This window comes from Saccopteryx bilineata, chromosome 10 (assembly GCF_036850765.1).
Source record: "Saccopteryx bilineata isolate mSacBil1 chromosome 10, mSacBil1_pri_phased_curated, whole genome shotgun sequence".
Lineage (NCBI taxonomy): Eukaryota > Metazoa > Chordata > Mammalia > Chiroptera > Emballonuridae > Saccopteryx > Saccopteryx bilineata.
Genome location: NC_089499.1, coordinates 26674565 through 26687123, shown reverse-complemented (window position 1 = coordinate 26687123; position 12559 = coordinate 26674565). Strand labels below are relative to the sequence as shown.

General features: G+C 39.1%; 1 protein-coding gene across 1 annotated transcript in view; it reads left to right on the top strand.

Moving 5' to 3' along the window:
* The window catches only part of UBE2E2 (ubiquitin conjugating enzyme E2 E2), a 315548-nt gene that overhangs the window by 7603 nt on the left and 295386 nt on the right, over positions 1-12559 (top strand). The window contains exon 3 of the mRNA XM_066245149.1: positions 9738-9788. Within this exon, the coding sequence (XP_066101246.1) occupies positions 9738-9788 (51 nt within the window). The remainder of the gene's footprint in view (positions 1-9737; positions 9789-12559) is intronic.

The following is a 12559-nucleotide window of genomic DNA, read 5'->3' as shown; positions in this document are numbered from 1 at the left end:
GTCATAAACCTGTGATTTAATATTCTTGTTTTGTTTTTAATACCTTTTTATATTGAAAAAGGAAGTACAGCCTGACCTGGCGGTGGCACAGTGGATAGAGTGTTGGACTGGGACGTGGAGGACCCAGGTTTGAAACCCTGAGGTCGCAGGCTTGAGTGTGGTGGGCTCATCCAGTTTGAGTGTGGGCTCACCAGCTTGAGCATGGGGTTGCTGGGTTGAGCCCAAAGGTCGCTGGCTTGAAGCCCAAGATCGCTGACTTGAGCCCAAGGTCACTGGCTTGAGCAAGGGGTCACTCGTTCTGCTATAGCCCCCCGTCAAGGCACATATGAGAAAGCAATTAATGAACAACTAAGGTGCCACAATGAAGAACTGATGCTTCTCATCTCTCTCCCTTCCTGTCTGTCTGGCTGTCCCTATCTGTCCATCTCTCTGTTTCTGTAAAAGAAAAAAAAAGAAGTATAACTAAAAGTAGTCTGTAAATTTTGGGCATTGTGGATTGTTTGTTGAATGACAGCGTTACATTTTATTAGAGAGTATGGATTAAGGGGAACTCCTTTCCCAAATTAGAATCCATTATGGAGACCCTGTTTTCCTCTGGCCTAGGCAATCAGAATTGTGAAGAACCTTCTTAGGCCCCCTGTGGGATGTGACTTTGTAAGGAGAGAGGCTGGAGTGATGGTGAGTGGTCAGCAACCCATTCCCAGGGATTAGGGTGGTCAGTTCCCCCTTCCCAGAAGTGTGTTGCTGACCCCTAACCTCTGTTGAAGGAGTTGTATGAAAGTCAGCCTTGACCTTGAAACCTCTATCCTAGAACTGGCTAGTGCAGGGGAAAGGGTTCAGTTTGTTGTTGCCATGACACCACAAGTCCAGAGAGCTTCATGTGGCTGCCCCTGCCCCTCTGCTACCTAACCACAACACAGAATGGCCCACTGCTGGAAAACAGGGCGTGAAGTCAGAATAGATTTGAAAGGTGGGATGGAGAGTTGTGACAGTTAGTTGAAAGAAAGGAGTTTGGGGATGGGTGGATAAGAGATATTCCAGGACATATTGTGGCCCTGTGTGAATGAGGAATCTCTAATTCAGTCCTCAGCTTCTAATAGGGTTCTCATGGGCCCTCCTCAGCTTCTCAGAAAAGAGAGAGGCTGGCTGGCCAGGTCTGTGGAGTGTAGGCCCTCGAGAGTGCTTCTGCCAGGTCTATTCTCTGCTTGCCCGTGACTGCTGCTCAGCAAAGACTCCTGTCCGTGTTCGCGAGGCCCAGCCTCTCCCCCTGGCAGCACCACCGTAAAGCACCTCAAAGTCATATTTCTTGGGTGATGTATCAAAGACCAGATTATGCTTATGAAAGAGGGTAAACTGTATAATGTGTGAAAGTGAAGAATATGTGAATTTTTTCAAGTACGTGGATCATTTTTTGCTTTATTTTATTACAATGTGTACAAAATGTACATTATGTATTCAAGCCTATATAGTTCTCCCTCTGCCCCCTTTAAATAGGGGGTTAGACCCAATTTTGAGATAGTGCATGCGCCTGTCGTCGAAAGAATCCTTCCATTGGCAAATTCATTCTTGTGAATCTGGGATTTTCAAATTGTGATTCATGACCTTTCTGTGGGTGGTCTCTAGTGGTTTTGTGTGACAGTGGGTGTAGTCATTTACCATTTGTTTTAAATATAAAAATGTTGCTTTGCTGTTAATTTTTTTAAGTAAAAGAAAAAGCTTAATTTTTTTCCCTTCTACCATTTTAGTTGACAGTGAAGTTATTATATTTTCTCTCTGTCTGCTTACATTCTAAGCAATGAGAGAGACTGGGAATCATGGGGTAGCGTCCTACATCTTCAGAGTTCACCACTATGTCCCTAGTGCCTCGTGCAGTAGTGTCACAGTATTTATTTACTGGTTGCCTTTCAGGCGTCCCCAAACTACGGCCCGCAGGCCACATGCGGCCCCCTGAGGCCATTTATCCGGCCCCCGCCGCACTTCCAGAAGGGGGCACCTCTTTCATTGCTGGTCAGTGAGAGGAGCACTGTATGTGGCGGCCCTCCAACGGTCTGAGGGACAGTGAATTGGCCCCCTGTGTAAAAAGTTTGGGGACCCCTGCCTTAGATTTTTGAGTTTATTACAGGGATTGGAACTTTCATGGATATTAGGATCTGGATACAAGTACAGTTTGTTCAGAAGATTCAAAGTTAGAGCTCATTTCAAAATAAAATTCTAATTTACCTTTTATTATTGATAACTAATTTTTATTCAAATGTAAAATCTTTTTCCAATTAGTATCATTTTATGAGAGATAGTTAATCAGAAGCAATGCAGAACTTGGACTCTAGAGATAGGATCTGGGTTTGAGTCTAAGTTCTAGCATTTAGTAGTCCTGTGGCCTTAGTTATATAATCTAACATTTCTAAGCTTCAGTTTTCTCTTCTATAAAATGGATGTAATAATGGTACCATCTTCACAGGGCTTTTTTTTTTTTTATGTATTTTTCTGAAGTTGGAAACGGGGAGGCCGTCAGACAGCCGCCCGCTTGCTCCTGACCGGGATCCACCCGGCACGCCCACCAGGGGGCGGTGCTCTGCCCATCTGGAGCGTTGCTCTTGTTGCAACCAGAGCCATTCTAGTGCCTGAGGCAGAGGCCACAGAGCCATCCCCAGCGCCTGGGCCAACTTTACTCCAATGGAGCCTTGGCTGCGGGAAGGGAAGAGAGAGACAGAGAGGAAGGAGAGAGGGAGGGGTGGAGAAGCAGATGGGCGCTTCTCCTGTGTGTCCTGGCCGTGAATCGAACCCAGGACTCCTGCACGCCAGGCCGACGCTCTACCACTGATCCAACTGGCCAGGGCCACAGGGCTGTTTTGAGGACTGAATGTGATAAGGTATTTATTTGTCACATAGTAAAGTGTCACACATTGATCCTGTTATTTATAGACTTTGTGCCAGTTAAGGTCTATGATAACATTTTTCAAGTCCGATTAATAAACTTTAGGAAAATGAGGTATTAACCTCTGAGTACTTAATACTATTGTTAAACTAGAAACACTCAGGTGCTCTAATTATATATATATATATATTATAGTAATTCAAAAAAGGTACTTTGCACAGAGGAGCTCAATTGCATGCAATGGACTGTACTTGTAAAATTAATCATCTGGTGTAGAAACATGTCTATTACTCTTGTTATATTTGCTAGTGTTTGGTTAGTTGGACTGTGTCTGCAGTGAGAAATTTTGATGGTATTATCGGCTACTCAATTCTGTAAACATCTGTTTCGAGCTCTCCGTTGAATTGATTGTGCTGCTTCTTTCCCATGTGGACACATCCGTAAATGTGAATATTAAACCACATTTATTCCAAATTAACTTTGTTCAGAAAGGACATGGTGATTTTATTGGACACATTATAACATTCTAGGACTGATACTTGGTTTTATACTCTAAATTTTAGTTAGGTTAAAAGGTGGATTTTAGTCTATTCGAGTGCGAACTTTTATTATATGGGCTGATCTAAGTTTGTCTTCCATATGAGAATGAGATTGTAGATAATCTTTTGTAATTACTGTGTTTTCTTAATTCTAAATGTACATTTAAAAACTTTTTAATGTTTCTGACATCAGGGTGCATCTTCCAGTTAATGTGCACAGTCATCAATTGAGAGTGTTTTAAAAGGTCAGTGGGTCCCCTAGAATCACAGACACCCTTTCATAGCATGGGTTTGAACTGCGTGAGGCCACTTACATGCCGATTTTTTTTCAATGAATACCTAGACTGCTGTTGCTCCACAGTTGGGAGTCGCAGGTCTGGAAGGCCATTTGTATGCATTGATCTATGCCGTTTGATATAGGGACTTGAGCTTGTGCAGGTTTTGATATATATGAGATTGTCCTGGAACCCATCCCCTACGGATACCAAGGAAAGGTAGTTACATTTTTGGAGAGTCAAAATTTATATGTGGAGCCTGACCAGGTGCTGGCACAGTGGATAGATAGTTGTCCTGGGACCCAGAAGACCCAGGTTCAAAACCCTGAGGTGGTTACCAAATTGAGTGGAGGCTCACCAGCTTGAGCGTGGGGTCACTGGTTTGAGTGTGGGATCCTAGACATGACCCCATGTTGCTGGCTTGAGCTCGGAGGTCTCTGGCTTGAGCAAAAGGTCACTGACTCAGCTGGAGCTCCCCCCGCCCCCTGTCAAGGCACATAGGAGAAGCAGTCAGTGAACAACTAAGGTGCCACAATGAAGGATTGATGCTTCTCATCTCTCCCCCTGCTAAGAAAAAAAAGTTATACATGGATTTTTGACTGTGAGGTGGTTACCCTAACCTCAGTGCTGTTCAGAGGTCATCTATATATACAGTAGTTCCCTCTTACCTTCTGCTTTCTGCATTATCAGTTACTTATGGCCAACCAAAGTCCGAAAATATTAAATGAAAATTTTCAGAAATATATAGTTCACACGATTTAAATTGCACACTGTTCTGAGTAGTATATGAAATCTCACACCCATTCGGGACATTAATCATCCTTTTGTCAAGCATATCCGCGCTGTGTACGCTTCCTGCCTATTGATGATCAGATCAGCAGTCTTGGTATTGCAGTGCTTGTGTTCAAGGAACCCTTGTTCTAATTAATAATGGTCCACAGTGCTCGAGTAGTGACGCTGACAATTAGGATACGCCAAAGAGAAACCATCAAGTGATCCTTTAAGTTAAAAGGTGAAGGTTTTCAACTTAAGAAAAAAATTATGTGCTGAGGTTAAGATCTGTGGTAAGAACGAGTCTACCTGTGAAATTATCTTAATTTATAAATTTTACCATAGGTATAAATGTACAATATAGGGAAAAGCTTAGTACATACAGAGTTCAGAACTATGTGAGGTTTCAGGCATCCACTGAGGGTCTTAGACTGTATCCCCTGTGGATAACAGGGCTTCTGTTGTATCACTACTCAGAATTAAACTTATTGTTTGCAATGGCTTTGTGTTTCCTGGGTTAATTCAGAGGCTACACAGATTTTTAAAAATTTTAGTAATTAATTACAAGATTTTTTTTTTTTTGAGAATAAGTGCATTTTGGAAGCTCTGATCAGTTGATTGAATTGGTTAGCATAGGGGTTCTCCAGTGACTGAGGAACGCAGTCTGGAGGGGAATGTCAAGAAAATCATCTAGGTGGGATGAAGGGATTTCTTTTTTAACTGCCAAGAAAACATCTTTGTAAAATTCCATGTCTATATATTCATGTTCTTCTTGGTTGCGGAGTGAGTTATTGAAGTTTCTTTAACCTAAAATATGTGTTTGTGTGTTTTAAATATGTCACTACATGCACAGTGCTTCATTTTTCTGAACTGTTAATCCAGTATGTTGATGTTAAAATGAGTGTTCCATTCCGTCTCCATTTTGTATAATATTGCTACCGTATTCTTCAGTTAAGTCTCAATGAATCACAATTGTTATTCCCCGCCACCACCCACCTTTTCTTTTAGCAAAGAGTACAGTCACAGGCTGTACTCTTACCATTCCTGGAATAGTTATATTAGGTGAAGTCTTACACTGAAATTTAGTCTGTATTTTGCTGCTGACTTATTTCAGAAATAATATGTAGTTGCCGAATTCTGTATCATAATAATCATAGATGTGGCACTGCCTGGTGGAAATTGGAAACTTAGGCAATTGTCTAGTTAATTTATGTTTAAAGAAATAATTTTGCCTTAAAAGTTCTGATAAGAGAGAGGTCTTCTTGTTGGTTTGATTTAGCAAGATAATTGCCTGTCTTTTATCTTAGCCATTTATAATAACTAGCTCTAGTTTCCCTTTTTTTAAAGGGGGACTGATAAACCAGTAATACTTAGAGAATTCTGTGAGATTTATTTAATTCACTTTTAATAGTCTTAAGATCATCATGTGAAAGATACACTGTAAGTGTGAATTATTGATACTTTTTCATTTTTTCTCACCCTAAGGGACAGTGCCTGAAATAGCTACCTTTCTTACCCCACATGTCAAGACTGGGAAACTTAATATATAGTATGATGACAACTTTTGAGATGGAACTGAATTGCTGTCATTGAAAATAGCAGGACATCTTGCAACCATTTAAATAGCAATTCTTAGTATAATCTTTTTTTGTCAAGAGAAATACAACCATTTTTAGGTATATATTGATTCATTACTCAAGAGTTGTCAAGTTTATCAATAAATTGCTTTGTTATTGAATAATTAGATTTGGAATTACAGAGTCTGGAGGAGTTTGACTTCCATAATAGAACTTTATGGCAACAAATTATAATGTATCAATTTTTTTTAAACTAATAGGGACAGTGTAAGCATAAAGCAAGATGAGTTATTTGAAAAATGCCAAAGAAGTCCTTTTATGTTAAAAATAGTTTTCTTTGACATTTTAAGCATGCTCTTTTGAATGCCTGTTCTTTGGTTCCTCTTAGTTTAAAAACAATTTGTAAAAGTTATTATTCATGTTTCTGGTAACAAAGGAAACATTGCAGAGACATTTTTAATGGAAAGCAATACTTTTCTGTCCACACACCCTCCCTATCACGATTTCTTTCCTGTGAAACAAACTTTTTAGCTGTAAAGTTTAGTCTTTCTATTGGTTTTCTGCAGAACTCTAAATAATATACTCTCATCTATCTGTTGAATTGTTAACATAAATAATATCTTTTGACTCCTTCCTGTGAAATTTGAGGATATAGCTTGTGTACCTACTCTTCCTTTTCCCTCCTCCAAATTAGAGATAGTCACTATTTCTTTATTATTATTATTATTATTATTATTATTATTTATTTATTTATTTTTAGAGAGGGGAGAAGCGGGAAGCATCAACTTACAATAGTTGCTTCCTTATGTGCCTTGACCAGGCAAGCCCAGGGTTTCGAATTGGCAACCTCAGTGTTCCAGGTCAGTGTTTTATCCACTGTGCCACCACAGGTCAGGCCAAAAATAGTCACTATCTTATTCCTTTGAATTTCAAGAGTATTTCTTGGTTCCCTACTTTGTAAAATGGGGCTATCGATACCTTTGTTCTTTCTATTTACTCATACCTATCCTGCATCCACTTTTAGCTGATTTCTTTTCTTTTCTTTTCTTTTTTTTTTTTTACAGAGGCAGAGATAGGGACAGACAGACAGGAACAGAGAGAGATGAGAAGCATCAATCATCAGTTTCTCGTTGCGACTTCTTAGTTGTTCATTGATTGCTTTCTCACATGTGCCTTGACCGTGGGCCTTCAGCAGACTGAGTAACCCCCTGCTGGAGCCAGCGACCTTGGGTCCAAGCTGGCGGGCTCTTTGCTCAAGCCAGATGAGCCCGCGCTCAAGCTGGCGACCTCGGGGTCTCGAACCTGGGTCCTTCCGCATCCCAGTCCGACGCTCTAGCCACTGTGCCACCACCTGGTCAGGCTAGCTGATTTCTTTTACTTCACATAATTTAAAACCTTCAAGGTTAGTAACATTTCAGTTTTAGTGCAACTATATATATTCTTCTGCGCTTTATCTCTAATAAAAGACCCACTAAATTGTCTGTCAGACCAAACAGGCTGTTAGAATTAGATTTCCTACAAGGATTAGTCTATTCAGTGAGTCATAGCATTTAGACAATCTATCAAATACCTCTTTTTTCTCTTTAACATCTGTTACTTAACTATAATTCTTTTATATTTTAGTTAGCTTCATATTTGACCTGTGATTTTCTTACAGAGGTGTTTTTCTTTTGAGATTTCTGGTTGTCTTTTGTTTTTTGTTTCTCCCTCGAAAGATGTGTCTTTATGCACCCTGCAGCCCCCTCTTGGCCATCTGAACCTGTTTAATTTATACCAACCGCTTAGTCTTCCAGAAATATATTGAAGTTTCTCATTATTGGTGACCACCCCCTTATTTTTGCTGATTATTCCTTTTTGCACTTTCTGTATCTTCTCCCACCAGGTGGGGTCCTGAAGGAGTGAGAGGTGAATGTATGTGTACTCAGTTTGCTACCCTTATCCTGGACTTACCCATTACAGTGCCTGTTTTACACTTTTGTGTGGACTCCATAAAGGATGTTTGTTCTCCTATGTCAGATCTTTGAGACTTCTCTCATTTAATTGTGGGCAACATGTGCTCTATGTGCATAAAAACATATCATAGAACCCATAGGAGAAGGAAATTGTGTTTTAAAAATAAAAGGGATCATGAAATTTATAATAATTCACAGCTTAATTTATAGGACAGAAAGCAGGCAGAGAGAGGGAACAGTCTTTTTACCTAAGAACTCTCCATTAATGGCATGACAGAATTAAAATGAAAGTTTTTTTACTTCAAATTTATTAGTCTTGTTCTACTTTATAATGCCTTCCAACCTTGAGTCACATGGCTCAGGGGAATGAACATTTTATCAGTAGTATGGCGTTCCTTCAGGAATGGGGTGCTGCCCCTCCTGGAGGAGGGGTCTTGTCTGTTTTAGTAGTTCTAGCTGTTGTCTTGAAAAAGATGTAGAATGAAATAGAAAGTAAATGTGTTTGTTCATACTTTTGTTTTTTAAAGTACTTTAATCAACTATCATTCATATACTATCACAGTAATTAGCAGACAACAGGCATCCAGCAGAAGTGAATCTCATATTTAAAAACCAAAGCGAAGGAGAAGAAATGCTCTTGAGAACTTGTTTTTGTTTTTTTTTTGTTTAACAAAGTCTACATTTAATAATGCATGAATGATAGTTAAGAGTTTGCTAAGTATAGTCTTACAAAATAATAGTGTAGCACTGTTAGCCTTTGTATATGTATATAGGGAGTTATGTACAATTCAAAATCAAAGTTGAAAATAACGTAAGACTGGTTTTTAAAAAAGTTTTCTTTGTGTGAAATTCCTGCAATGATATTAAAATGATTATTTACATATCAATAGGCTAGTTCTAGCAGAAAGAATAGTGTCAAACTGGAAAGCCTCAACCTATTTCAACCTAGGGGCCATATATGATATATATATTGTGTGTGTGTGTATTTAAAAAAAATTTTTTTTTAAGTGTGAGAGACAGATAGGACGTGAGAGAGATGAGAAGCATCAACTTGTAGTTGTGACACTTTAGTTGTTCATTGATAACTTCGCATACATGCCTTGATGAGGGTGGAGTGAGGGGCGCTCCAGCCGAGCCAGTGACCTTGGGTTCAAGCAGGCAACCTTGGGCTTCAAGCCGGGGAGCATGGGATCATGTTGATCACAGGCTCAAGCAGACGACCTTGTGGTTTTGACCCTGGGGCCTCAGCGTCCTAGGTTGATGCTCTATCCACTGCACCACTGCCCACCAGGCACCACATGTACTTTGAGAGTTTCAGGTGGACTGAGGTCCCAATCATCATTTCTTCAATTGATTGGATGAATCAGGATGCTTAGATTCAGCTTAAGCCGATCATCTTTCCATCCTACATAGGAATGTTCTAGTACAAATCAGAAGTTGGAGTGATCCACAAATAATGCGACAAAAGTTTCCAATATAAACTAGAAATTTTGGTTAGTGTTACCAGTTCAGCGGTTTAACGAAGTTTGAATTCAGTCACAGTGCTGCTGCTTCCACAGGCTGCATGCACTGATGCTGGCCAGCCTTGTTATCCTTTGTAGGTGTATTGCCAAAACTGTGGCAGAAATTCCTACTTTGTTATTGCATAGGATGATTTATGCAGAATAAGTATTTGTAGAAGTATAACATTTTAATGACATGTTAAGTGAGTGAAGACATTTTAACATAACTTTGTTTTTATTTTAAAGAATTCAGAAGGAACTTGCAGAAATTACGTTGGATCCTCCCCCCAACTGTAGGTAAGTACTTGTGGATTTTTATGTATCTTTATATTTTGCAGGAGTTATAATTGAACTGTTAGTCTGATGTACAACTGTTGTGTCTATTAGTAAAGCCATTATTGTGGATTGAATTTAAATGACTGTGGAAGACAGTGGTGGTTAATTCTGTGCATAAATGTAATATTGAGTAAGTGTGTTTGTAGTGGTACAGTGGAGTTGCCGAAAATAGAATTATGCAATAACAATAAGATAATGAAATTATAGGGTAACAAATACAATTATCTTTTAATAGAAATGGCGTTGGGGCCTTAAATGATTTTTTTAATGACAGAGTAAATAGTGTAACTAAAATATTTGCTGTTTGATAATTACTCAATTATTATCTTGTTGAAAATTGGCTTTTTTTTAAAGTGCCGAAACATAAAACTGTTCTTCCTGGTTTACACTATTTCTTACAGTCATTGATTGTGACTAAGTAAGAATGGGTGATTTGAGGCAATGATGTTTAATTTAAAAGATTCTCTCCTTTATGTCCACATGGCATCCATTTTCTGGTCAGAGTTTACTTCTAGGAAGTACAGTACCTACCTGGAAATGATGAATGATATACAGGTACATAGAAGAAGAGGAGAAAAATCACTTCTGGTTTTAGACTTTCTCTGCAGTCTGGTGCAGTAGTTGGAGGGTGGCCGGCTATTTTAAGACATTTCTTTCTGTTTTGATCTAAGGTCAGTGCTGGAATCAGGCCAGGATGGCGTTTTTATAGTTTAAATTGGTAGTCTTGTGGATTGAAGGTGAGAGGGTAGATTATGGGGAAATGTTTCCAATATTGAATGCAGGTAGAATTTACTGTTAGGTCTGACTTCTGACTTGACTGATCTTATTTTTTATGTGAAAGTAAAGATTGCAACTACAGATATTAAAATTTTACAGATGGTTCTATTGACAGTTGGCTGGTTGACATCTAATTTGTGTAGGAAAAGTTCTAATAAGGTTTATTATGTTGGTGGTGAATCTAAAATGGTTCTTTACCTGAGAGTCATATAAGGTATATAAACTTGAATAATGTTCAAAGAATGTTTCACTCAAATAGAACATGTTTCTTTGTTAGGTAAAAGTGTAACAGTAACACTTTTTGTCACACTTAAGACTGTGTTACATCACAGTGGTTTCAGATGACAGATCGTTGTTTAGGCTTTGGTGGCCAGTTCGTGTAAATGGATTGATTTGCAGAACTCCAGTTTGAAGTAAACCTAAAATCCCCACTACTTCTTAGGATAGTATTTGCTTTAATTGTTTGACTCTTTATTTCTTTTTTAATAAACTTTTTTTTTTTTACCACATATACCATTTTATAACCTTTTTGCAAACAGTGGGTTATTGGTAAGTACATGAATTTAATATACTTGCTTAAATTTTGACAAGAGATGACTGGCAAAATAAGCTAATTACTTTGTCTTAATATGCTTGTTTAAGGCTTATTTTTGATAAATGGAATCCACATAAAATATCATGTGATGGTTAAACCGCTGCTTTGCTATTGGATATATTATTTTCTTATGTATTACCCTAATATAGCCTCGACTTATAAACCAATGGTTATTTAAATAAAGTAGTTAAACCATGGTTCTATTTAAAGTAAAAAAGAAAAGTTTATTGTGTCATCTGAAATTTGGAGATTTACTTTTTCTTTCTTCTTTTCTTTTTAAGTAACATGAGGGGAGATAGTGAGACAGACTCCACAAGCATGCCCACCAGGATCCACCCAACAGCCTAATCTGGGGCCAATGCTCGCAACGGAGCTATTTTTAGCTCCTGAGGATGATATATTACTCAGACTAAACGAGCTATCCTCAGTACCCAGGACTGATGCTCGAACCAGTCGAGCCACTGGCTGTGTTAGGGGAGGAGGGAGAGAAGGAGGAAAGAGAGGAGAGAAGCAGACGGTCGCTTCTCTTGTGCCCTGACAGGAAATCAAACCCGGGACGTCCAAATGCCGGGCCAACATCTATCCATTGAGCCCTTGGCCAGTGCCGAGATTTACTCTTTCATTGAGCCTTAGTTAATGATATTATTACTGGTTATGGAAGCTCTTTATAAATAAAGCATTTCAAAATGTAATGCCACACATAATAGGCTCTTCAGAGAGTTTTAGGAAAGATAGCTATTTTGTTGTATTTTTCCCTTCTCCCAGTTTCACTGAGATACAGTTGACATAAAGCATTGTAGACAGGTACAGGCATACCTTGAAGATGTTGCATGTTCGGTTCCAGACCACTGTAATAATGGGAGTGTCACAATAAAGCAAGTTGTAATCTTTTTGCCGGTGGAAGGCTGGCCTTCAGTTTGTAAAAAACACAATGTCTGTGAAGCCCAGTAAGTGAAGCCCCATAAAATGAGGTATACTTGTACCTACTTTGATTAATTCGTTTGCTTAGGGAATTTGCAAGGAAATCCATTTAATGGTATGAAGATTGGATTGCCAGTGAGTTTGCTATAGAATCGAGGCTGAAGGCTATGGTGCAGTGGCTTTGGCTCTTTTTACTGATCCAAAGTAGTTGATTGGACAGGATCAGGCAGAGATAAAAGATCCTACCCACCACCTCACCTTCATGTGTGTGGTGCTCCCCTTTGGCAAGCAAAGGGTCCTGTCGGCTGTTGCTGAGTGGGAAACGGTGGTTGGGTCTACGTCCTTGATGAGCTGTGCTACTTATTATAGGTGTTCAGTGTGTCAGTGTGTTTGTTAAGTGGATTACTATGTGTTTTGGGTTGTTTGATGCCAAATACTT